The sequence below is a fragment of the Rhyacophila brunnea genome, unplaced genomic scaffold (genome assembly GCF_057557595.1).
Source record: "Rhyacophila brunnea isolate RB1 unplaced genomic scaffold, BYU_Rbru_1.0 scaffold_2, whole genome shotgun sequence".
NCBI classification, from domain to species: domain Eukaryota; kingdom Metazoa; phylum Arthropoda; class Insecta; order Trichoptera; family Rhyacophilidae; genus Rhyacophila; species Rhyacophila brunnea.
In genome coordinates this window covers 15,226,848-15,253,406 of record NW_028232859.1, presented here as the reverse complement: position 1 = coordinate 15,253,406, position 26,559 = coordinate 15,226,848, and the positions used below count along the sequence as shown (strand labels likewise).

Genomic DNA, 26,559 nt, shown 5'->3' with positions numbered 1-26,559 from the left:
ATAAGATCACGTAACAAAAGTATTGATGATAGTTACCTAAACTGTGTGCACCTAAGGGATCCCTGGGCAGACCAAAGGCGAGTGGAGGCGCGGGCGAAAAGGTCTGAGGAGTGGCGGTGGCCCACGCAATGCTGTGTGACGAGCCAGCGGCCACTCTGGCGGGTCCACCACCCGCCACCAGCCCTCCGGTCACCCCAGCTCGCTTGTTCACAGTCGTTGACCCGTTTCCTTGCTGGCCGTGATCATTATCACCCCACGCAAACACCTACAAAAAAAAAATCACATGAAAAGTGATTTAAGTTAAATTTCAGTATTGCTATTGTATATAATTTAAAATAAAAATTTGTCTGGAGTCAACGTTAGGAAATTATTTATTCACTAAAGTTTTACAATACTGGTTACTAAAAATAGCAAACATATTAATATTAGGCATATTTTAAAAAATTTTAAAAATCCAATTAGTATAAATAGTACATAGTTGGCAATTGAATCAGATCAGATCATTATGTACAGAATTGAAGTACTATGTATAATGTATATTATTGGCAGCCTGTTTCAATCCACTGAGGGATATAAGGCTCTCCACTCTTCTAGGTTCGTTGTTCTGCACTGCCACGTAATTCTGTTGAACCTCATACTACTCCCTTAAAGTACTATATTATACAGTACCTATTTTAATTAATATTTAATTGTATCTTATTCCATCATTTTATTGGCAGAAATGTGATAATTTTTATGTCTAAAACTTTAGAGCCAATTATCTTAAAATCAACTAATGTGAAGTAATAAAGATAGCAGAATACTCAAGACATACCTGTCCATCGGCAGTGGCGGCCAAACAATGTAAAGCACCGACAGCGACATGAACCACTCGTCTGCCCCGCAGAGCTTCTACCAGAGCTGGGCGTCTCACGTGAGCATCGCTGCCGTGACCTAGCCGGTAATAGTCACCTTTGCCCCAAGTCCAGACCTGAAAGTGACAATTGAAACAGCTACAATATCTTTAAAAAAAATCATTTACACACTGAGATTGATACAGTTGATCGACTGATGAGAATAATGTTTCAAAAATTGTTGTAACCTCTCCGTCATGTGTGAGTGCAAGACTGAACTGTGCCCCGCAAGCGATCTGCATTACTCCGAGTCCATTTAGGCGCTCCACATTTTGAGGAACGGCACATCCTTCGGACCCTCCGCGACCTGTCACAGTAAACAAACATCATTGTTAATTTTCTGTAAAAATCAATACATACAGAATGTAACATTGCACTATGCTTCTTATTTACAGCTTACCGAGTTTACCAAAATCTCCATCACCCCATGAGTAAACCTTCCCTTGATCGGTGAGAGCCAGAGTCTGAGCGTCTCGAGAACCACAAGCCACTTGAACCACTCGTTCACCACTCAAACCTTCCACCTGCAATCACATTTCATAACATGTACAAGTATACTTATTATCGAAAAAAAAAAATCATTTCATATATACAACATGGTCAAAAAACATTTTCAGGTTATCAGCACTTTATATCTGGTTTCATTTGTTTTGACATTTCAATGATTTTTCCGCCATTATATTTTTTCTCATACAATAGTGTTTAGTATGAATTATGTGATTATTTTGAAATATAAGTAATATGTAATCAATTCTTGACAATTTTATCATCAAAAGTGCAATATGTACATATGTAGTACAAAGCAGACTTTTATTTCATTCAATTACTCAGATTTTTATATAATTGTCTTGGTGATTAATTTGTCTATTCCACATTCATAAATTTCAGAGATATGGCCGTTTAAAATCTTTATGTCTCGCTAAAAACACGTTCTTGTATAATATCTACTTGTCATAAATGATAATATTTTTCAAGAAATAAATATCAAAACATTACCCTTCACTATCAACCAATTTAGTCATTTTAAAGCCATCGAATAAAATCATTTTAGATATACATAATATGTGAAGTAGTTCACTACTAAGTTCACTTCTAAAGTGGAGGCTATCAAATAATAAAATGGAACTAACCAATTTAGGCGACAGTTGTGTCACATTGTCTCCATGCCCCAATCTGCCATACTCTCCCAATCCCCAGGTGTACAATCGCCCTGCGGCGGTAACCGCAGCGCTGTGAGCAGATCCGGCCGCAATGCAAATCACTCGATGTGAGGATAGCGTTGAAATCAAACGCGGCCTCCACAGACATCTGCGGTCTCCGTGACCCAATCGACCGTCTTCACCCTCACCCCATGATAGCACCTAGCAGAATGGGAATTAATTCTCATCATTAAATTTTGAAGACTTACCATTATTTCCATATCAACAATTACTAAACGCACTTAATACCGGATTGACGTTAAAGATCCCTCAAGACTGCTTTCCGCCAATACATTAATAAAATATTACAGTGAAATATATTTTACCTTTCCATCAGCAGTCAAAGCGAGTGTATGCTTTCCTCCAGAATGTACGGCGACATTGCGTATCACATATTGAGCCAGGTACGGGTTGGCTCTAGGTACTGCAATATTGTTTGTGTGGCCTAATCCCAGACGACCACCGGTTCCTTCACCGCAGGCATACAGCTAAAAATATAGAAATTAACGAATATTATAAAACTGTAGTACATATTGAGAACATAACTGGATTTCCAGTTTATGAAAAGAGAAAGGATAAAAGTTTAAAATCACTATTTTTGAGGAGAGCCAAGACAACGGAAGATCTAGTTTTTGGCAATTGTATGTGAATTTCCAATGAGATTGGGCTCGCCTGTGTCATATTGGGTAAAAACCGCTCGATAATAATCAGTCGACACCTCATTAGCTGCGTACCGTTAATACCAATATGCTGACCAATAAACAGCCTTGGATGCTTTGCGAACTGTCAGAAATTGTAAATTATGTAAATTTAGCTAAAAGCCTCTCCTATAATAATATGATAAATCAATGTGAATTTCGATATTTCTGTGTGAAATTAACTAATTCGGTGATGTTGTTTTGACTCATCCCCCTTCTTCTTTATGCTTATTATATACATAATGGTTAATTAGTCATATTCAACTCATTTTTTCAGACGTATCCCCCTTTTCCTTTCACACACAGTTTGAATCTATGATAAAGTGATAAAATGATAATAATATAATATATAAGACTAAATAATCTAATTACCTTTCCATCGTGGGAAACAATGAAGAGGGTTTTTGAACCACCAGCAGCATGAGTTGGTCTGAGTAAACTGAGGGATGCGTGTAGCGTCGGAGACTTCACTTTCGATCCTGCCACGCCTCCCAATTGGCCACGATCATTCAAACCCCACACATAAACCTACAACAACAAAACTCATTATTGATTTAATATAAACTTCTCACAGTAAGAAATTTATACATAAAAAATACAATTTGAGAAAATAATCACCTTGGGACAGTCATCAGGCACCGATGGTTGGATTTCCGGTACAGTATAGACACCAGACCCAGGATCTCCATCAAACCAGTCCTCCGCCAGAAAGCTCATAGCCTAGACATAATATTTTTCCATAAGCATTAATTTATTGATTTGACTGTCTGATATGTGTATAAACAAATTTAAATAGTAAAAAATAAAATATTTATTTATGCCCAGAGTAATAATTTAAATTTAAACAGTAATTTGGTAATCAATCACCTGTAGGGTTTCCGAGTGTGATTGTGGAAGCCGGATGCCATTTATATAGAGGCCGTGCACTCTGCAGTCAATACCACCACTAAAGCATTGCTTTATAGTTATCTCTATACAACGATAGAACTGAAATGACAAATTCAATATTTAAAATAAAGGAAAAAATAATACTAATTGCAAATAAAATTTTAAAGTTTTATACAAAAGTAAATAAATATCTCAGCATACTCTCATTATTTTGAGTTTGAAATAATTATCCTTGATTGCAATTGTTAATTTGTTAAAACAAATTGTAAATGGATATCATGGCATTTTTTTAGCTTTTAGCTTCATATAAAATTTGTAGGTAGGTTATATTGACAGAATGCCTATACAATATCAATAACTTATTCATAAGGAAAATAAAAAAAACAGCAAGCAGAGAAATAGGCGGAAATAATAAAAGAGATTAAAATATGAAATTTGTCAAACCTGTTTCTCATCAGTCAATAATGACAGCATAAAATGTTGTCTCGGTGGATTCTGACTATTTTCAGTTGTAGTTGGAGAGCTTGTCACTTTGAGTTCTTCAAGTTGGCCGTCTCTGAAACCACTTCCTGCCTTCACCACTACCACCGAAGGGCAGAATGACAAGTTTTCACCACACAGTCGTAAGGATAACCGACGCACTCCCGCCCCTGCTTGCATTTCTATGCGAATCCAGTGCTGAGGAAATAAGGGTAATAACTTGATAAATTTCAATCAAGAATAGCAAAAGACATACTTGTTTGCAACAAAACAATGTAAAGAACCAATCTCCATTTTGGATGATCGAAAACTTATTCACCTAACTAATGTTATTTATGATTGAATGGAGAACACAAAATGAATCGAGAGTCTGTCAAATATCGTATTTCACCGATTATAAGAAACAAATTTTTTCGATATCGGTGTCTCTCAAAATCCAGGATGTGTCTTATAATCGCTGTCCAAAAAATGATGCCTTAGACCTAACTACACTCTTCCCATTAGGGAAATCCGAAAAATCAAACATTGAAGATGAAAAAGTTGCAAATTCGAATGGTGTTATACTACGAAGAACATAATTATGTAAAAAATAATCCCCCCCTCCCTTTTTTCAAGAAAAAAATCATCTAAATTACATGCTTTTTACTGCTATTGTACGATTTTCACTAATAACGTGTTTATGATAAATAAAAATATTACATATCAATATTTATAGGTATGTCTTATAACCGATGAAATATGGCAGCATACACAAATAACCAATGGAAGTGTGACGGTTTCAATAGTATTCAATCTTACCTTTCCTCTTCCTGAATCACTCTGCCAATAAGTATGAGCATGTCCGTCAAGTAGATTGGCTGCACTGGATGCCCCCGATGACACTCGGACTGACCGGACGCAGCCTCTCCATCCTACAGCGACTCCACGTTTTTCTTCACCTGCAACATCGAGGAACACAGTAAATACTTCTGTCGAGATTAAATAACACCATTCTTTCAATATGGTGTAAGCGTTACAATAAAAGTAGGATATCATAACTCCCGACGGTCTGTTACTATCAGCAGTTTATATTGGTGACTTACAGTTTGTATTGGTGGCTTGCTCCATCTCACATAGTTGGCCGGTCCAACCTGGTTGTTGCGGAAAATCTACTGTCACATCACGACCATTGCTCGCAATACCTAAAAATTCCATACCTTATAATCATGAATTATTTTCTACCAAAGAGAAAATTTGGTAGATAAATTAAACTTGAATAATCGTAAAAACGATAAAAACCCTCATGAATTATTAGAGATATACTGACTCGTAATAGTTCCCACGCTGCTGTGGTCAATGAAGCCCCATTTGTATTTGGGATGGGCAATGCATGAGCGGACTCTCACACTGTCCCCGACTGCGAGACCCGGTTCACTGTTGCCCATCAGAGCCACGTGGATAAAGCGCACCCAATATGTTGACCCACGTCTCTGCCAGTCCACCTTATTAAGAAAAATATCATTATTAGGACTGCCGGTACAGATTCAATGATTCGTAGACAACTTATAAGCTCAAAATTACCTGCAAATTAAGGTCATGCAGTCCTTCTCTGTCCACACGTACAACCCGACCCATGTCGCCATACTTCACCTAGAGAACAGAATAAGAATTTTTCGTATTACAACACTTCATAATAATTCCAGTTTAATCACTGCAAAGAAATTTCGGACCACAACAATTTTTTCAGCTTCAATTTTATAATATAATAAAAATTCCATCTCAATAGAAGGTTTTCCTGCAACATCTTTGGTTGGAACAAAGCGTTGAATGAGTCTTTTAATGAAATGTGTTTCACAGTTACCTCTTCATATGCAAGGCAGCAGCGAACAATCATCCCCGGGTGAGCCTTCTCCGAAACATATCTAGCATAATCGTCATCATTTAAGAAGTCCTGACGGTGCTTGAAGTGATCCGTAGCCTGGAAAAACAATGTAGCTTGTAATAAATATTAATTTATACCATGTCAACATCAACGGATAATCTAAACACGGTTAACCCAGTATTCTTATGTAGGTAACTGCCTTTTCACTATTATTACTGAAACTGAAATAGGTAAAACTTACTTTTGTATTATGATGGGTGACTTCAGTGACTTCAGTGTTTTCATAAGGATGCTCCAGTAGCCAGGCAACTGCCCTCTCTATTGATGCTTCTCCGTCTACAAAAAAAATTTCATGAACATAAAATTTGTTTATTTATAAACACAAAAGATCACACCATCCAACAACTCAAAAGTTCAGTCATGGATTAATTTAAAACTTCCAAATTATGACAATAAATTCAAATAGACTTTGCTATAAAACCGAAAAGAACGATTTTTATACTTGGATCTTTTATTACCCAGTGCTCTAAGTCCCCTTTCAACGGCCGCTTTAGAGAATCCCATTTCCATGAGTTGAAGGGCGAGTGGGGTGAGCGGTAATTGCTCCGCATCATTGCCTGCTTCTGAAACTAAAATATAATAAATTCAAAATTACAGTAAAAACACAAAAAAAATGATTGTGGAAATGTAAGTATAGTAAATGGAAAATGTGTATTCAAAACTATTATGAATATTCGATATATATTCAAGAAGATCCTCCCCAATATCTTCCTTTATATCTCCCAATATATTCGGCTTCTTTTCCTCTTTTTTATAATGCCGAGCAATTTGATCCATAGGTCAAATTTAATATGAGTCTTACAAAAACACTTTTAAAATGTAATTTTGTAACTTACTTTGAAGTGAAGACAATGTAGTTGGTGACACAGACACAGGTTCATTACATTCACCAACATCCAGTGCATCATCATCTAATTCCAATCCAAGTTCTGTTTGACCTGTCACAATATGAAAATATTAAAATCTCATAAAGTGGTTTTTAATAAAACACTAATGAATTGCATTAATAAAACTTGAACACTGAAATAGAAATAGCTTTTGAATATAAGTTCTAGAAAACTAAGTTTCATGGACCCCTGGCATCGGATTAGTGAAGCTATAAAAAATATGCGTAATATCATTTATAAGTACCTACCTACCGACTATTTCATAAATAATTAGGGATGAAGGCTTCAAATAAATATACTATAATAATAAATGTATAAGTACATACTTGTTTCATTATTGATATGAAATGAGGCCGTTAGTTTCAAAGTCGGTATCAGCCATGTTCCGCCATTTTGAAATAATCACAAAAAACCGTCAAGCACAATTAATTAGGACTGCAAATAGAATATTTTCTTTTTGCAAACATTATAATTTTTTTGACCATATCCGATCTAATAAGATCATATGGGCCTCCACAGAGTGGAGGTTTATATTAACAGATTTCTTTTTAAGAGAAATGGATGTTAACCACTTGCCCAACCTATTACGTCCATACTCTGACTCAAACACAAATTGAAAAATAATATGTGTATTTGCCAGACCCAGGATTCGAACCTGAGACCCATGATGTTATAGTTCATCTTTAAAGTTAGTCATAAAATATAAAAAATGGCAGCTAATAAATATAATCGATTTTGCAATTAACATTTGGTTTAATTATATTTAACTAACAAACGGAGCTGTATTTGATATTTTATAAACATACACTATGTACTATGGAAAAGTACTGAAGTACAGAATCAGAATCAAAAAAAATAAAATGGAGGTTACCGACTTTGAAACTAATATTCTCAAATATAAATATTTAAAAAAATAAGAGCCCAACGCACAGTCATATTTATGTAAATACATAAGAGGACTTTTACGTTATTTAGCTTTATATTAAATGAGTGATGAAATTGAAAGAAAAGTGACAGCTGTCAAATAAATATACATTCAGGTGTCACACTTTAATGTTTAAGTATATTTAGCTTACCGAATGCATACTCAGTGGCCAAATGTTCAGACAGGGCATGAGCGGCTCTTCTTAGGTCAGTCAAAGTATGAGCCGCTCTCAACGGACTGGGCCGAGTTCCCAACGATAGTAACCGCCTTATTAAAAGGCTTGGACCCAATATGCCTGTTAAACAAAATACATATCATCAGTCATACCTATGACGACTCTGTAACTAAATACTTTCTAGTATAAACATACCCCATAAGTGTGAGAATCGATCACGGAACAAGACATAGAGGGTAGGACGGAGAGCAAGAGATAGTGATGCAATAGGCACGATGTAAGTAAAATCAAGCAACAGGAACCATTACAATAATCTCATTCACTCAACTTAATTGCTGCGCACTAGAAAAAATTTCATCTCTGCATATTCAAGGTTAAACAAAAAGATTGGACTACCATTATGGGTGCAGTAATATGAACTTTTTGTAACATATATTTATTGATATTTTATATGCTGGTTCATCTAAATGAAACATGAAGAAACTTTTTGGTTTGCTAGTCAGAATAAGTACTGAGAAATAAGGGCAATAAAACAATATCAATTTGAAAGAATAACAATAATATAGTTCTATTATTTATCAGGCTTGTGTTATTAATGCAAGTTTATCTCAAAACTGCCCTGACAAATAAACATCAAAGCACAAATGTGATGCTTGGTGCAAACTAATATGTGATGTGAAATGACTTCCTGCATATTCAATCATTAGCTTCAGTAACCTTTTCCAGGTTCACTTTCATATACAAAAAAAGCTCCATCAACAACGTTGAGATGAAAATTCTGCACCGGATATATGGATCTGTAAGTAAGGGTGGGGTGTGGCTAATCAGATATAATTTATAATGAGTTGTATCATATGTACCAGAATTTGAAACTCTGCACAACAAAGACATTGATAGAACATAATATTATAATTTATGACATATGATATAAAAACAAACATATTACCCAAATCATCCTGAGGTCGATGCCTGTCTTCACAGGGATCCGGTTGAGCAAGCACAGCTCTTAAGAGAGGCTGACATCCCAACAGCGCCCCGGTCGCGCCCAACGAAAGCATTTCCAGCTGCTGGCATCGGAGCATGTTTATGTCTACTTCGCAACCTGGACCACACCAACAGATAAGTATTTTAATTACTATATTCTTGGTAAATAGCAAATTAACAACCATATAGATTATCTGAAATATATGTATGTAGTTATTTGGATAACTTCCATTGCCAAATTTTATTAAAACAGATTTTACAGAAAATGAACTTAGTACACCATTTATTTTTTTGTTTTATCAATATCGACGTTGCAGTCAATTTTTCATAATATAATTTGAATGGGTCAGAATCAACCTAACCTAACCTTACATAACTTATAGAGCAATATAATATAGTGCGAAAATTATATACACATTGTGCTTCAGCTATACTAATATATATGAGACAAAAACAGTAGGACCACTACCATTTATACATTTTTTGACAAAACACTACTTAAAAATGTTGAAAAAAAGAGCACAAAAACACAAAATGTTTCTCAAGTCTGAAAAATCTTATGAATATAAAAATAAAAAGATTTCATTGGGATTACGTACCATACTCTGTATGAAAATAACTCAATAACTTTGATTCTAATTATCTGCAAGAGAATACAATAAAAATCATTTATTCCAAAGTACAGATGCGAATAGTGTTAGTTACCGAGTGGTTCCTTAGGGGGCAGCGGGGGTGCTCTGACTCCCGACGCTAAAAGAATTGCCCAACTGCGTCTTGCTGCTTCTCCTTCCGGTAAACTCCACACAGAGAAGGGCTCTTCAGCAGATTGAACGGATTCCACGTCAACCTTTACAATTCAAACATCCAATCGTCATTTTAAAATTTCTACGGTTCCTAACACAAATAGTTCCATAATTTATCTAATCTCTCAACGAAAAAACTAACTTAAAAATGTCTGTAAATCAAATTAGTAGAATAATCAATTCCGTTATAGCAAAATTCCATATAATGAGCATCCCCGTTAAGTGAGACTAGATGTAATACAATTCTGTATAATATTATAATCGTTGATACCTATAATGTCTTTTAGCTTGTTTCACATATGTGAATAAAAATGGGTATGACGATAAACATTGATTGTCTGTCAAGTAAATTGAATCTCGAATAATTCCAAATGTAAAAAAGAGAATATTTTAATAATATATGGATAAATTAACATGAGGCGGGATCCATATTACATTTCGATCTTTTCTCAATAAAACTGAGCGATGAACTAATGAACTAAAACTACTTTAATCAAAAGATTAAAATTGAAATGAGTTATTAATATTGCTAGTTCTTTAATGACCGTTCTATTTATTTACGTCGTTCTTTTAATTTATGGTGTATAAAAATTAAATAAACACAATACCTTAACAGGAGAATCCCCTCCGTCGTACTGAATGACGAGTCTGGCCCGCGGGGCGACTCTCAGCACGGTGGCTGGCTTGAGAGGCGGTCCTCCGGCCAACACCCGCTGGCCCACGTGTGGCCTCTGCTCTGCCCCCCCAATCACCCCCAAGGCACCAGCTGCAAATACATTTGTCTCCAATAATCATCCTGATCCATCGACTAAGCCCGAGTGTGGTGCGGGGCGGGTTGGTTTGGAGGGTCCTTCATTTTTTTTTTAATTATCCTGATAAGACTTTGTATGATATTGTTTTACCACTGTATGAAGGGGGAAACCTAGTAAAGATGGTTTCCTTCAACGTCTTTGAGTGCAACACCATGTTTTAGATAGTCAAATATATATTCACCTGTAAGGCACAAATCAGCAGAAGGAATGGCGTCATGTTTCGGTAGGGGGCTACAGGGAGGCGTACTGTCTTGACATGAGCCGCCTTGAACATACCACGCCCACTCTGTGGAAGTCACCTGTAATATAAAATTGCCATCATTTGTAGTAAATTACTATCTATAATATTAATATTTTCATGAAATGACATTAATAAAATAAAACCATTGAGAAAAAATTGACAAACCTCATGTGCAGCATGGCATAATCTTTCAGTTAATAAGGCTGCTAAATGCGGAGCCCACTTTGGAGCAGTCCGGAGACCCCGTAATAAGGATGACAGAGCTGCTGCGAGCGCACCGGCTCCAGGGGCAGTCAAAAGAGCTCTCGGCCGGGTGTCCACTCCTCCTTCGCCGTCACTACCTTCACCTGATATCAAAAAAGTAATGAGATATATTTTACGTTGAAGATTTTATATTTCTACTTATGATAATTTGATTGTCGACGAATAACTCACCTGTGAACGTGCTTCGGGCGAGAGGATCGGGCCGGAGGGCGGGGTCAGAGGCAGGGGGAGCCAGAAGTCTTCTGCCAGCGAGCGCGGCTAGCCGTGATAGTAAGCCGAATCTTTCCCCATTTTCGCCACTCTGAGCGGGCAACACGCGCTTCAGTAAGCGGCAACATTGCACCTGCAAAATGTTTTCCATTAAATATTGAATTTAAACATTTAAATTAAAGTAAGTAAATGGGATAATTACTAGACAGTTATGTGAAACAGACCTGCATGTAAATGAGCTCTAATGTTGGGGGATCACCGTCTTGATCCAAGATAGATAGCGCAAAATCTAGCCATGGCGGCGAACAAAGAGCAGATCGCATTTCTTCACATCGTGCAACACCTGCAAGTTGTTAATATATTCAGGTACTTTACACCATTACAATAACCCCCTTATAATCATTTTGAATACATTAGTCATTTTACTAATTAATTACCTTCGAATATTACATTAAGATAATCAAAATTCTATTACACAACTTTTTCATAACTTACCTCTCAAGAAAGACACAGCAGTCCAATCATCCATAAATCCCTTAGCCAGCCGAATATTAGTGTGGCACATGGCATCTGAAATTGGTGCTAGCAATCTTCTATGAAGGGAGGAGGTAGCTCTCAGCCCGGTGGGTGGCGGACCCCCTAGAGGACGAGACGCTCCCGCTCCCCCTGTTAACGCCAACAACAGGGAAAGACACTGAGCGCGGACGGCTCCGCCTGACTCATTCATTACATCGTCTGATGAACTCCATTCTGAAAATTACAAGAATGACATTAATATTGAAAAAAGACTATCATTACATTGATTTTCTGTGATTCAATAAATTTAAATGATTATGAAATGGAATGGGAAATGCTTGCAAAGTGATGATTGAATGAATACAAATGCTCCAGTGACCAAATTAAGTAAACCGACTTCAAAACTAAATAATATGCGATTATAAATTCTATTAAACTATTTTGAACATCCCATAAAATGTTGGGAATAAGTACGGCGCTTGAAAATAATAAAATTTTAGTTCATGGAATACAATCTAATGTTTGGAATAAAATGCTTATTCATACAAAACAGTTACATGTTTTAGTCCTGTTCCACTCATAAATATGTGAGTAGTGATATGTTAAAATTGTTCCTAATTATTTTATTAATGTCACTTATACTCGTTCAATCCTCAGGACCTCAATTATGCCATAAAAAAGTAGTAGGGACAGACAAGTTTAACGTGAGGCTCCGCTGCATAGCTGCCTTGTTGCCGCGGAGCCTCATGTTAAACTTGTCGGTCTCTAGCAATGAATTCAATACTTAATCGGTGAATATAAAAAGTGCACACCGAGGATTCCTTTTTCAGTGTGCCTGTCAGGAGTGGCTAAGGCGCTGGGCGCTGGACTTGGAGCTCTGGCTAGGCGTAGATCGTACCGGCCTTCTTTGCCCATCCTGTATGAGTTAGTAGTACCCGTATCCCATTCGACTCGTACCCAACCGTCTTCACCTAACTCTCCGACCACACGACCTTCCGAGGGAGGCGGACCGTCCTGCAATGAAATAATATATTATAGAATCATCCAGATCATTCGCTTTGATGACTGCATAATTGAAATAGTTTTTTTGCAGTAACAGACCTGATCACCCCACTTCCAATCCTTTCCCCTGACAACCCGAGTACCCAATCTCATAGCAGCTGCCAGATGAGGCCCTGGGGGCGGAGCTACAGAAGCCCCTCTGCCACCCGTTTCTTCTTCTAAAGCTGCCAAAAGTCTCTGAGTTCCTCCCGCGTCGCCCAATACCATGTTATTGTTGTGATTGTTATCACTGATGGCCATCGCTTGTGACCGTTGAGCCAGAACCGATAAGAGGGCTCCCGCGGCACCCTCTGCTGCTAGTTCTGATACAGACAAGGCGCCCCCACGGGCACATGCTCCCGCCAGAGCTGCCACCGATACAAGGAATCTACAAACAATGTGACATTTAAGAAACCATATAACAATTTTGGTAAATTGATTAGTACCTACTGCTATACTTAATCAGTATGTAATTAATTATTGGAGGAAAGACAATAATTCATCAAAACAAAACAAACCATAATATAATATTATTTTTGGGTTTTATTTAAATTAGTGTATTCTTGGTAAAATCTCTCATGCATCTACACCGATAAACATCTGAAAGTTAAGTTAAGTCAGAATCAATAATCTCTGGCTGTAATATGTGTAACATTATAGTGTACACAGAGAGATTATAAAGTCCCTCATACATAATATGTTATCTGCGAAATTAAAAGAAAAACAAATGTGTTGGTCTTGCTCTCATATACCTGGCTCGGACTGGATTATCGCTCAGAGAGTGTCCAGAATACGCAGTAGGCGGTGCACTCAGAACGGCGTGTGCTCTCAGCTGTTGCGCAGACCATGCTGCCAATCTGGCGTGGGCAGTTAATAGTGCTGCTCGACAGGTAGCCGGAGCTAAGGGAACGCCGGCCAAGGGGCACGTTCCGCCCGCACCCCCGCCTGAAAAACAATAATTCATTCAGAAAAACTACTAAGCATATCGGGAGCATTCTGAAATGTCCATGTCCTATCTGACATTTTTGCCCAAATCGATATATCTCGCATGGATAGGTACCCAATCAATATTGCATATCTACTGCAAATAGTCATAGGTAAATTCTGACACTTTCCCTATAAGGGAAACTGAATTTATCCCTGATAAATTTACATAAGTTTTTCGTAATCTGTAATTAAATTTTTTATAATAAAGCTTAATCAAAAGATAAGTAACTTGTGCTTCAATTTTTTGGCTCTCATTGTCAGAATACCCGCAGGCCAACTCTGGTAGACACAGTTGCTATTGGAACAGTATTATATTGTCTTCCTTTTAGTTGTAGTGGACCCCCCAAAAATATTGGTCGTCATGGCCTTGCATTCTCTGTGAATTTGTATGGTCATTAAGATAATGATTGAGAGGTTTAATTAGATTGCATTTAAAAATCAGGTTGCACTTGTAATGCACCCACCATGCATCCACCAAAGTTGCAGATAAAAAGATGTGATGTTCATTTAATTTATAAGGTAGGTATAATAATAGGCATCACCGCGTGCAGGACCAGTGTAATTCCCCCAGCCTGTCTCTGCTCCCAGAACGCCTGCCAGGCACATGTAGTGCACGGGGGCCGAGAGAGGCCGGCTCACTCTCAAAACTTCCAACGCACTCTCGTATCCTTCCAGGCGGATGTCCGCCCGACGCACCTGTCAAAGGGTTAGCAGACAGATTGAAACTGACATGTCAAATATTTAAACATGTTCATTATTATTTTCATGATGTTCAGCATTTATTTGGTAATACATGATATTTTATAAAATGTATTCACCACATATAAAAACACATGTTTTGCTAATATGGTGAGCTTTATCAAGTATGAATACCAATTATTGTATCTTAGAAGTTACATCAACCATCCCTTTCTCACATTATATAGCACTTTTACACAATATTGACAATAATATTGAGATGCACGTTGCGTACTGTCACGGCGACAAATTTAGTTTATGGTTTCGTCATGTTGCAGAATATTTTGAACGATCACCATCTCTGTGTATGTATTAGTATTTTGAATTATTATTCATTATTCATGCTAATTTCAATTAATTTTAACAGTTTCTTCGTGTGCGTACGTACGTTAAAATTACTTGCGATATTATATCCATAGATAATATTTTGAACACAACCCAACCTGCAGATCATAGATAATAGACAACATTCTTATAGAAAATACATAGTGCCAACCGCTTAAAACAAAAAACACGCGATTTTGACATGAGTCAAAAACGTGAAGGCATGTAGAAAATGATAAAAAACGTTCATTGAGTCATGCAGGTGTTGATGCAGTGCAGTACAACGTGAGGTGACATCATTGTTGTTCTGGTGATTTCGGCAGATTTTCCTAACTGACAATGTTCATGTAAAGGTTCAAAATGTGCTACGGGATGGGAGCATCAATCTGATAACATTTTAAACACCAAGAAAAACGACGTTACACACTATTTTCCCGTAGCGGCAGCTTACTGTGACGTCACGTGATAGTACGCAACGTGCAGCATAATATAATCATAACTCGAGTATTTACAGTAAAACCTAAAAAACAAAGAAACTGATGAAATATATTACATACCTGACAGTACATTGCTTTTCGTAGAATATCAATATCACATCCGTCTTCGGCCATTACAAAATCAATAATGTCAGCTATCATTTTGGTTCGCTTCGCTTGGTCCACTGTTGATTCTTTAGGTTCCCAATAACTCTCCCAAACCGTATTATTTGCTGAAACAAATCAAGACGTATTAACAAAGAAACTATCATCATTTTTGGCTCTACAATCCTAGTTGGGTATTGGCATCCAGAAATATTCTCTATCCCGGATGATAAAACGCTGTTACATTCCAATTATTTTGTGCCAAGCATCATCAAATATACAGGTTAAATATTGATCGCTGACAATGCTTAAATGGATTTAAAATGTAATTCAAGTGACCAACACTTCATGTGGAGAAATCACGAGCAACCAGTAAATCAGTGACTAACACTTCAGTAAATCACGATTAGGACCAAGAAGATTGAAATACAGGCTGCCCTCCACTTTCGCAAGTAATTGGTTCCTTAAAATGTGTTTGAATGTTGAATGTTCGAAAGTAGAGGATGTAACAAAAACATCACAAGGTGTACATTAAAATATTTATTTATCAGTGAATATAATAAAGTTAACGAAGCGTATTAGCAATCAGGTGTTTTCTTTATAAATTTGTCAAGATATAGTGAAATACCACCCTTTTACGTATCTGAGAAGGTGACGGGGAGTGGAGGAGAGAGGAGCGACAGAATGTCTTAACACGTCCCTCTGAGGCGGACGAAACTGGTCCAGATATTAATTAATAAAAGTGGAATAAGTATGATAAAAAAGTAGCGTTTTATTAAATTAAATTAATAATAAAATATATTTCCACCGTGAATTGACAGTTGACACAAAAAAAAAATATATCTGGTTGGTTCCTTTTTTGTCATTTTAAATCGGACTTCAATAAGTTAATCTAAAACTATAGTATTCAGAAAAACTAGCAAACTATAAACACATCAGTATAAACATTGTATGTTTATACTCGTCTTATATATGTTTATATGAAGCTTCGTAAAATAAACAAATGAAGAGATGGTCATAAGGTTTATTTCTCACCTGCATCTCGTTCATGAGACTTGGTGAACCATGCCCCCAAGCAAGCGGAGTTGTCCCTTTCGGACTGGTCGACGTCCTTCTCCTCTTTGGCGCTGCTGAGTTCCTTCTCCTGCTCGGTCTCCGTGTCCGCCATCCCGACTCCCATGTCCATGTCCACCATGTCCATCTTGACATCCTCAGGATCTAGAACCAGTTTGGCGGATCCTTCCATCGAATCTTTCAGCAGCGAGTTGTCTGTCATCTCGTTGATGGAGCTCACCGAGATTTCGTTGGTGGGGGTCTTGTCCTCCGCGTCGTCCGCTTCCGTGGCTACTATCGGTTTACTCGCTTTGTCCATGCATTTTTCCCGTTTGCCAATTTTATCGTTGTCGATAGATTTTTCTCTGCTCGTCGTAGTAGCAGCAGCCGTGGGCGTGTCGCAGTTTTTAGAGATACTCTCTTTCAAAATGAAATCATTTGTCTTTGCAGCTGACAGTTTTCGCAGTGCCGCATTCGATGGGGCACTTTCTGCGCAGTCTTTCCGGAAGTATTGTCTTTTTAATTCCATCTCAGATATTCTGTAATACAGTATATAATATATATGTATAAATATAATATATAAACCACGTTCGATCAAGGAGAATGGTCAGTCCATGTGCAATCCCTAAAAGTTTCTGACACCCATCACATTATTGCAGTGCCGAAGGGTGGAGGTAGGCTGTGGAGATCCAATATAAATAGTGCACACTAAACTTTGTTAGACATACTGATTTGTTTTCATTGAACTAAGAATACAAATTGCATATGTTTTAGATGATGTTGAAGAATATTTTTTTATCTATCACAGTTTGGTTTGGGCAGGGTTTCATTGAATTTTAAAAACTAACCAACACCATCTGCATCAATGAAAATAAATAAGTATTACTGACAAAGTTTAGTGTGCACTATTTATGTCAGATCCACAGCTTACCTCTACCTTTCGCCACTGCCTGGTTGCGATGCACATTTAAATCTATGACAAATGCCGGCTCGACTTGTCACCATAAATATTGCACACATAACAGTTGCACATAATATCGGTAAGCCAGATCAGGCCTGAAGTAGTTAACTATGTACAAGGAATATTTTTTTGAATAAAATATTCAATAAAGAATGCTAAATTCTTAAATTGTGAAATAGTAACTGGAATATAAAAAATATTTTAATTGAATATATTTTGATGGAACAGTTCATTGTTAATTCTAAAATTATAAGTTGGTGACGTTGACTGGTAGTAGAGCCGGTATTGTAGAACAAAAAATTGGATCATATTGTTAGCCTAATATTGTGAACTTACTCTGGAGGTCTGATCAACCTTTGAACGGCTCTCTTGAATGGGGAGGGGGGAGGAGCAAGACGAGGCAATGCGGCAGCGGCGGCTGACTCTGCCGGGCGAGCCTCCAATACGAGAAATCTCGCCCTTTCCACTAATGGAGCGCAAACCTAAATTGATACAATTTGATTTTTAGATAAGGTTATTAAAAGAAATAATACATGTAATAAAGTTAAACATTCAATTACTGAAGATTGCGGTGTATCCTTGTAAATGACCTTTATTTATTATAGCAATATTTTGGAGAATTATTGATTGATCTGACAATCATATTCTATGTGAGAACTGTGTCATTTATACAGCATTGCATTGCAAACATACAAATTTTGAAAAATTCAATACACAACCCTACATCACAATCTCGTCTCATTCCGTATTCGTTTGTCGTTTTCATTCATATGTGAGCAGCATACTTTGCACGTCTAGTAGGCCTTTCTTTATTCGCCGTAGATGGTATTGGTTGGTAACTAAAATGAAGGTAATAAGTATAAATAATATATACTTATTTTTTACGAACTTACTTCTAAAATGTGCTCAAAAATAACAAAAGTAACTAAATTCAAATTACAATAACATGCGACATACCCAACACAAAAATAACTATGAATGGAACAATGAAGTCATTGACTAATCAGGCCCGCTCTGCCCGGCAGTAAATAAAGCTTTTATTATGTCATATGGCTCATATATCACTCAAATACCAGTCAAAACAAATAATAAACTGTGTGACAAGTTGAAATACGATCTTCCCGAATGTAGCTCGTGATAAACATTCCTGTCAAGTTGATAAAAAAAACGCCCGAGTCAGACTCGGGCTAGTCAGTGTGTGAAGAAAACGTGTGCCCGAGTCACACTCGGGATAAACAGTCAAGTGGTTAATGAACTATCATAATATTGAAAAAACCATTTGATTTACCTCTTTATAACTCCTAGCGAGTCGTTGTCTGGCGTAAGCCAATCTCCATTTATTTTTCCAAACGGCTTCAGCCACTTGCGCAAGACCACCATCAAGCTGTGGATTTTGACCACGACATTCTGAAATATTACAAATAAAATAAAATAAAAAATAATAATAATTGATTAATTATTTCCATTACAAAAATCCTCAAAATTATAATTGATTCGATATCTCACCGGCTCTAGCGATCCTCAACGCGGGTTTGTGCAAGGCGAGGTGGTGAATGAGGGCAGAGGCTAAAGCTCTCGCCAGCTCTTCGGCGGGATGGTCGGCCGGGAAAGGTCCCGGAGACAGAGACAAGGTGTGCGTGCAGTGACGACTCATCGCTGTATACAAGGACGCCGCTTGGGACTCCGGCTACTCACACAATTCAAATTATTTACAACATGGCAATTGTCTAACAACTACACCTAGGATACTTCATGAACAGTATTGAATTACAAAAAAAAGTACAATAATAAAATAGGCATTCTTCAATAATTTATCCAAGATTGTCTGAACAATTCAACTTTCCCAAATATAAACTATTTTTGACCAAATGAATTTCAATAGGCACTTTTGAACTTCCTTGTTGTGTACAAATCGGATGTGTTTATATATATATGTAAAGTATGTGGCGGAAACCTACATAACCATAAGATGGGCATACATTTAGCAATCATGTTTTTGCAATATTTTACCTATTGACATATCGTCGCTTAAGAAACAACACTGAGGAAGTCAATTAATTAAAATTTTCAGGGGAAACAAGAAACGTCTCAAAAAATTGAAAATTGATACCTTTTAACTTATTTTTTTTGTGTTTAGATAAAAAAAAAACATTTTTTCATTCAAAAAGAATTTTTCCATAGAAGGAACACGGTGTAGGATTTTTTTACCTACCGAATGTTATTCAAAACTCAAAACCGCCAAATGGGGACTTACGCGGTGTTGTTTCTTAAACGACGATATACATTGTTTTACGAATATAACTGTTGAAATTGTATAATGGTTCTTCGAATAGGTAGTAAATTTATTTTATATTCGAGATTTTGTACTATTCCATTTGTCATTTTTGCAACCAGATTTCACCATTCGGCATCTTCAGTCAGTACTCACCAATGGTAAATGCACATTGACAAAGAATACAGTTAGGTTGGGTTATGCAATTCTCGTTTATATAACAAATTAATACAATAAAAGAATGTGAAAATATTATTACTAAAGAAGCAAATATAGCGTAGTAAATTACATTTTAAAGACTCTTAATATATTTAGTAAACCTATTAAAATGCCATTATTCATAAACAATGGAACTTAGTGTTAGTACGTAGTGTTGGAAACTTAATAAAATTAAGTAATGAGACATGTTGCAAAATATATTAAATAAAAACAGATAAATGATGTTATGGTATAATCCATATAGTAGGTAAAGAATTAAAATTAAAATTTCATCAAGTACCTTCAGTCGATCGTATTAGTAATGAAGCTTTTTAATTTTATTCGCTCATTTTGTAAGGGCCTTTAGTATATTAAAATTACATTAGAAAGGGAATAAAAAGATGAAAATGAAACCGTTAGGTTAATGTAACAAGTTGAAATAAAACTGGGAGTCTAGAACTAACGTGTACTTTAGTGTCGGCCAAGGAGGCTAGAAGGGTTGACGCGGGAGCTGCTATCATGAAGGCGGCTGCAGGAGGCAGGAAAGGAGTGGCAGGAGCGGGGGCACATGGTGTGCTTCCCGCCGTACTGCTCCCTGGACTACGTGCCTCTCCCTTCTCTTCATCAAATGGATCCGGAGGCTGAAGCACCTGATTAGTATGAAAATATTTGAAGTTTTATTATACTCTGCAATTTTCTCAGTCAATATGTAAACCAATAAGTAAGGAGTTCAAAGGACAATCTGCCGAAGCTCAAAACCAGTGTTACGAGTAAATCCAACTTTTAAAAAGTCATGTTTTTCTAATTTATCTGAAATTTATCCGTACAGCAATATCATATAGTAGTGAATGCTTGACTATATATATATATGGATATGTAAATAATGGAGGAGTATGGAGAGTTTATCACTCTCCATACTCCAATCACATCTCTCCATAGATATGAAAATAATCCGACTTAATGGGCAAACCACCTGCAACAGATGAGTGATGTCGGCATTTTGAAGAAGACGCTAGATGGATTCTCATGGTAGAAGAAACCTCTGGCAAGACCGAGACATTGCTCCAGAGACAATGTGAGGACCCCGCCAGGGATCTGTTGCTGTTGGTTGACTAGAGGATAACGGCGATGTTAAATGATGTTATTTAGTTGGCTGTAATTTATTACCTGTAATCCACCAGTCAGAAAGGAGGCGCGAAGCATTGCCACGCAAGCTTTCTCGGCGGGTTGTCGAGGTAGAGATCGAGCGAGAGCAGATGCACGTAGGCCCAACGCCAAAGCCAGATGACGGGCCGCGCCTCCTAACACGTGGTGCATTCTTATTCCTGCACTCATCTCCTGAAATCAATCATACCCCCTCCAATAGCATAACGGTACTATGTTTTTGTTAAAATCTACAACATACTATGGATATATTACATCTGCATATAGTTAACATTACAAAAATCTCACTTGTGCTGTGCATTCTGACATTTCAAGAACTCCGACGCAATCGGCTGTCAGTCTTGGAAGATGTTTTCGATGCGGAGGAACCGAAAGAGCCGCTGTAGCATCTCGCCCGCCCAGGTGGCGGACCAACTCCTCGGTGCCGTCTTCTCGGCATCTAAACATTTCACATTAAATCATCTAGTAGATGAGTCTCATTGCAATTTACAACAAAAATAAGACATCAAATCCCAAATAATAATACTACAGTGAAACCCCGATTTTATGTTTTTGGCGGGAATGAAAAAAATGTAAATATGTATGTATGCAGAGGGAAAATGTAAATTGGGCGTATTGAAAAGTAAAATTTATTTTTTAATAAAAAAAATCATACAAATGGTACTGAGTAATAGTACTGAGACATTATTTAAATGGGTGTAAGCAAAAAACACGAAACAACAAAAAACTTAACAAACGAAACGTAAAAATTATATAAACAATACAATGAAAAATGTAGTAAATGATGAATGGAGAAACTACACGCAAATACCAGGAAAACGCGAATTCTGGGCATATAAAACTGGGGTTCTACTGTATTAATATATTCGTTGAAGAATATTGCATATTTAGGTCTTGTTATTATTCAGTCTTATTAATTTAAACTAGTTCAAATTATTTTACCTGAAATCTTGGACATCGTAAACTCTTCCGGATATTATGATCCACATGCCGCCGTCTTTGATTTCATTCTCAACATCACACCTGGTGAAAATAAAAATCACAATGGAGATTCCAATATAATGTATGGCACAAAGTGAAATAAAAATGAGACATGTTTTCTTCTGACTCACTTTCTTAAAATTGGCAAATGAGAATCGGGCCTTGACAGTTTGATACTGGGCCACGTGAGATCGTCTCTGTCGAAGAGCACAGAAGGCGGAGCCGCGGTGGCCACTCGGTCTAAGGCCACGAGCAGGGGCAGCAGGGATGCCGGCGATCCCGCCAGAGCTGACCTTCGAGACTCCATACACAGAAGCAAGCACAGTTCACACGCCACGCTTCCTGAATAAAAGTAAATATAACAAAACATTTCAGAAAACAGCAAAAAAAATCAAAAGTGTCCCACTGTAAAAATAATATTGTAACATTAATTCTGATTCATGGTAATATTGTGATTAAATACGGTATAAAGTATGGTTAAGTGGAACTGACCGACGATGTCCTCGCTGAGCAGAGGCCAGACGGCGGGCATGAGATGCTTATGCTGCTGCAGGAGCTTGAGCGCCTGCTGCAGGGTAGCGGCCGAGTGGCGCGCAACAAGCGATGCATGGCTGGCCAGTAAGGCCCGCGCGCCTCGCCTAATACTACTCCATCGGGAACGGAGTTCCAAGAATAACAACCTGAAAGTATACCAATATAATTGTGGTTATTTGAACATCACCCCATTTAATATGCTGTTTATTGAAAGGTAATGTAATAAATTTTAATTTTAATTGTGTACCTTTCTATGAAAAAGTTTGATTTGTAGAAGAGAGATTTATTTTATATAATTTATATTTTGCATTTGTGATGAAAGTAATATACAAGCCAAGTTATATTGTCTCAGTGAAATTAAATAAAGTTTAATATATATTATGAACATTTCACCTTTGATATTGCAGTAAGAGATCACAGGTAGGACTAATTTCAGAGTCAGACGCAGACTCGCCGAAAGGATCCGTAGGAGTTTCATCTTTTTGCACAGTGTCTGGTAATTGTCCCGATGCTCCCAACTCTGTCAGGCGTGCCTGCGTCGTCGCGCTCGTACTGCGAATTAGCTGTTTCACCTGAAATATAATGTTAATATAATATGAGGAAGATCTCGATTGTGTCTACTTCAACTAAACATATTGATAAATTAATCAAATTGAATGTACACTTACGTTGTAAAAATACAATCTTATTTGACAAACTGTAAGTGTAAATATTAATTGTTTTTTTATTTACGAAACTCACCAAATGCAATAAGGGCATGGCATCTAATCGATCATTGTCGGTGAATTCTTCATCTGGATCATCCATATCAGTATCACATTCTAAAAAAAATTAATTATCTATTATCTACAATATCGTTTAAAGGGCCAAATCCAAAGATGTCAAAGTTATGGAAAACTTACTAATCATGAACCCTATGTATAGTTGATAGGTTCTAATTGACATTTTGGCCTAAAATCATTTTTTGGTGTGAAAACGTTCCATTAGCCATATTCTATCATATACGTTCATTTCAGAGTCATCTATTGTCAAATATGGGAATTAGCAGTATGCCGGAGTTCTATCTATATGTCTTTTTATATTGAAAATATGACCATTCCAAATTTCAAACGCTCATAGCTCAAAACATGGTCAAGTGAAATTAGAACCTTTTCAAAGTAGGGTAACGAGTTTACCAAAATAAAAGTGGAGAAGTAGGCTTTGGCGATCGAAAGTGTTTTTAAATTTCAGTTTTCAGTGAATTTTTAAAATAATTTTACATTGACAAACAATAGTAAAAATAAACTCCACAATATAAATTGAATAATTACAAATTAGCAGATAATACAAACTATACATATTTCAATGGTTGTTTTATTAGTGTTTTAATTGTAAATGTACAGTTAAAGCATTCCATGCATAATTTATACTTATTATGGAAGTGGCAACACGATCAACGTGTACACTTTATTGATAAATCGCTGTCACTTTTCAAAATCCATCAACCACCAATAATTATTGCAAATGTTTGGAAATTATTCATTCCTTCTCGGTTGGTGTTTGCATAAATAATCGTTGAACTTCATGTACATAATACAACATTTGACAGCAATGTATTCTAGAATGATAAGATTGTAGTATGGTTGAATAATTAGTAACCTTTTAGTTCATATTCTCTGTATTGGCAACTCTTTATAAAATAAAGCAAAATGGCAGCCTGCTGTTGATATTTTGCTTTGATGACTAACTTACATACCGTCGCCGTAGATATCAAGAGAGCCAGTCCACAAAATCATAATGCTGAGAAACAAGTGCGCAAAGATTTTATGTGACAAAAAAAGTAACATTTTTTTTTGAACTTTTTTGTTTTTAAAGATATAACGGTGAAACTTTGAACATTGAATATAATTTGAGGTGTTATCTTTTTATTATTTTGAACAAATAACTAAAAAAAATAATATAGGTATGTGTGTTATATCTCTTGACCACTGAATATTGAAATGTACAGTTGGCACACGTGTGTGGTAGTCAAAAGAGTTTAGTTTTGTGGATTAAAACCATTGACCACTGCATCTTTGATGATTTTAAAATGCTTTTGTGTACTTTACTCATTTTCGCCAAATTTGTGGCTTGGCTCCCTTGACATCTACGGTGACGATATATACTATTATTTGCTAAGACAACTTCTTCTAGGCTTACCCTCTGCCTGGTCTGACATATCATTCTGCGACACTCCCGTCCAGTCTTCATCACTGCTCACCTCCATTTCTAAATCATCATCATCCCTAAAACAAACAACTCGTATGAAGACAAACGTGTTCACAATATTTCAATAATGGTAATCAATTTTATTTGACTCAAACACTCACAAAGAACGACGCGGTGTCCGCGGACGCAAATGCCTCCTAAGAGCTGTTCGCAGCCCCCCACCTTGCAAGAGAGCCCCCACCAACAAATCTCGCATGAAACGTTTTCCAGGTGACGTAGACCCTGCCTCGGCTCCTGAATAAAAGAAATCGTTCAATTTAAGACTAACATAATTGTGTTTATCTTATGGAAATCTGTATACACCCGACTTACAAATAACAGATCGCAAACTAGTACTCATACATTGGAACCACCATGAGAGATGCATCCAGAGGTACCATTTCTTCGCATGCAAAAAAGTAGGGAAACCATTATCTGTAGCCACTATCACCGACAAATACCGCATCTGTTGTATTACATTATCTCACTCGGTATCTCACTTCTAGCTAACTGAAATATTATCGGGCTATCTTGTAGAATTTTTAAATCTTATTTTGGTTATAAATTAGATTTTCAGAAAATTAATTCTTACGCTTGATGATACTTGATGGAATTTGAATTGAAATTCTAATTGATTTTAGTTTTGTACTATTCCATTTGGTATCTTCAGTATCTTCAGGCACTATGCACACTCACCAATGGTAAATTCACACTGACGTAAGATGCCGAAACTTGAAACCTAGGTTGCAAAAAACGACTCAAATGGAATACATAGTACAAAACTTAAATCAATTAGATTTTTAATTAGATTTTTGTTGAACATGTTAGTATTATCGAATATATAACTCTGTAAGATTCTCGCACCCATAGCATGTCTACTCATTAAAAAAAAATGCGACAAAAACTGCGTAATTCGTGTCAACGAATCGTTGTCATTTTGCATAAAGTTTATTTTTTTATCATTATTTAAATATCGAAATTCTATTTAAAATATAGACGGTTTTTACTGTCTCCTCAATATGAATGTATTATCGAGGTATACAAGATAACGTGTCCTACATGCAGTGGTGGCTCATCCATATCCACTGCGGAACTGCAGCACCCCCAAGCAAATTGAGAAAAATGTAATATTATAATATATATAAATTTATGTATATTATATGAAAAAATCAATATTATTTAAGCGTGTAATAAGCTCGCCCGCGCACCGATACATCCAATGTCCAATAATATTATCATACACCGCGGTAGGTACTTGATTTTGCACAGTACCGATTTCAGTAGAATATTCTCGAGTAGGCGCAGGAGGGGCGCGGGGAGCGGTGCTTGCAGCTGGAAGCCTAATCGGTACTACCGGTCAGACAGTCCGATTTCAGTATTTCTCCATTTCTGCGTCGCACGTGAGCGCGCACAGCACAGCGGGGAAAGAAATATAGCGATAATGATTTATTAACGTTGTTAAAATTTATTTCTGCAAGCAATTTATGCAAAGCAAAGTTCTTTCTTTTAATCATTAATATAATTAATTATTTATATTTATTTCGATGTTAATAGTAAAATATAATCCAAATAAAAATTTATTTTTATTTTTAATCAACCGCAG

General features: G+C 36.7%; 1 protein-coding gene across 1 annotated transcript in view; it reads right to left on the bottom strand.

The window, feature by feature from the left end:
• The window catches only part of HERC2 (E3 ubiquitin-protein ligase HERC2), a 71,531-nt gene that overhangs the window by 23,286 nt on the left and 21,686 nt on the right, over nucleotides 1-26,559 (bottom strand). Inside the window, exons 19-64 of the mRNA XM_085946474.1 lie at nucleotides 25,079-25,211; nucleotides 24,909-24,994; nucleotides 23,472-23,551; nucleotides 23,124-23,302; nucleotides 22,689-22,876; nucleotides 22,328-22,538; nucleotides 22,158-22,238; nucleotides 21,504-21,654; nucleotides 21,219-21,389; nucleotides 20,516-20,701; nucleotides 19,088-19,268; nucleotides 18,870-18,988; nucleotides 17,918-18,063; nucleotides 16,603-17,159; nucleotides 15,544-15,695; nucleotides 14,467-14,620; nucleotides 13,690-13,882; nucleotides 12,998-13,325; nucleotides 12,709-12,910; nucleotides 11,876-12,130; nucleotides 11,605-11,723; nucleotides 11,342-11,513; nucleotides 11,072-11,253; nucleotides 10,847-10,964; nucleotides 10,462-10,619; nucleotides 9,756-9,897; nucleotides 9,013-9,168; nucleotides 8,043-8,186; nucleotides 6,916-7,017; nucleotides 6,538-6,648; nucleotides 6,261-6,355; nucleotides 5,999-6,115; nucleotides 5,719-5,787; nucleotides 5,465-5,639; nucleotides 5,241-5,339; nucleotides 4,957-5,096; nucleotides 4,123-4,356; nucleotides 3,658-3,777; nucleotides 3,409-3,510; nucleotides 3,163-3,318; nucleotides 2,419-2,580; nucleotides 2,024-2,254; nucleotides 1,294-1,417; nucleotides 1,082-1,200; nucleotides 815-970; nucleotides 37-265 (exon numbers count right to left, since the gene is read on the bottom strand). Of these exons, the coding sequence (XP_085802600.1) occupies nucleotides 37-265; nucleotides 815-970; nucleotides 1,082-1,200; nucleotides 1,294-1,417; nucleotides 2,024-2,254; nucleotides 2,419-2,580; nucleotides 3,163-3,318; nucleotides 3,409-3,510; nucleotides 3,658-3,777; nucleotides 4,123-4,356; nucleotides 4,957-5,096; nucleotides 5,241-5,339; nucleotides 5,465-5,639; nucleotides 5,719-5,787; nucleotides 5,999-6,115; nucleotides 6,261-6,355; nucleotides 6,538-6,648; nucleotides 6,916-7,017; nucleotides 8,043-8,186; nucleotides 9,013-9,168; nucleotides 9,756-9,897; nucleotides 10,462-10,619; nucleotides 10,847-10,964; nucleotides 11,072-11,253; nucleotides 11,342-11,513; nucleotides 11,605-11,723; nucleotides 11,876-12,130; nucleotides 12,709-12,910; nucleotides 12,998-13,325; nucleotides 13,690-13,882; nucleotides 14,467-14,620; nucleotides 15,544-15,695; nucleotides 16,603-17,159; nucleotides 17,918-18,063; nucleotides 18,870-18,988; nucleotides 19,088-19,268; nucleotides 20,516-20,701; nucleotides 21,219-21,389; nucleotides 21,504-21,654; nucleotides 22,158-22,238; nucleotides 22,328-22,538; nucleotides 22,689-22,876; nucleotides 23,124-23,302; nucleotides 23,472-23,551; nucleotides 24,909-24,994; nucleotides 25,079-25,211 (7,485 nt within the window). The remainder of the gene's footprint in view (nucleotides 1-36; nucleotides 266-814; nucleotides 971-1,081; nucleotides 1,201-1,293; nucleotides 1,418-2,023; nucleotides 2,255-2,418; nucleotides 2,581-3,162; nucleotides 3,319-3,408; nucleotides 3,511-3,657; nucleotides 3,778-4,122; nucleotides 4,357-4,956; nucleotides 5,097-5,240; nucleotides 5,340-5,464; nucleotides 5,640-5,718; nucleotides 5,788-5,998; nucleotides 6,116-6,260; nucleotides 6,356-6,537; nucleotides 6,649-6,915; nucleotides 7,018-8,042; nucleotides 8,187-9,012; nucleotides 9,169-9,755; nucleotides 9,898-10,461; nucleotides 10,620-10,846; nucleotides 10,965-11,071; nucleotides 11,254-11,341; nucleotides 11,514-11,604; nucleotides 11,724-11,875; nucleotides 12,131-12,708; nucleotides 12,911-12,997; nucleotides 13,326-13,689; nucleotides 13,883-14,466; nucleotides 14,621-15,543; nucleotides 15,696-16,602; nucleotides 17,160-17,917; nucleotides 18,064-18,869; nucleotides 18,989-19,087; nucleotides 19,269-20,515; nucleotides 20,702-21,218; nucleotides 21,390-21,503; nucleotides 21,655-22,157; nucleotides 22,239-22,327; nucleotides 22,539-22,688; nucleotides 22,877-23,123; nucleotides 23,303-23,471; nucleotides 23,552-24,908; nucleotides 24,995-25,078; nucleotides 25,212-26,559) is intronic.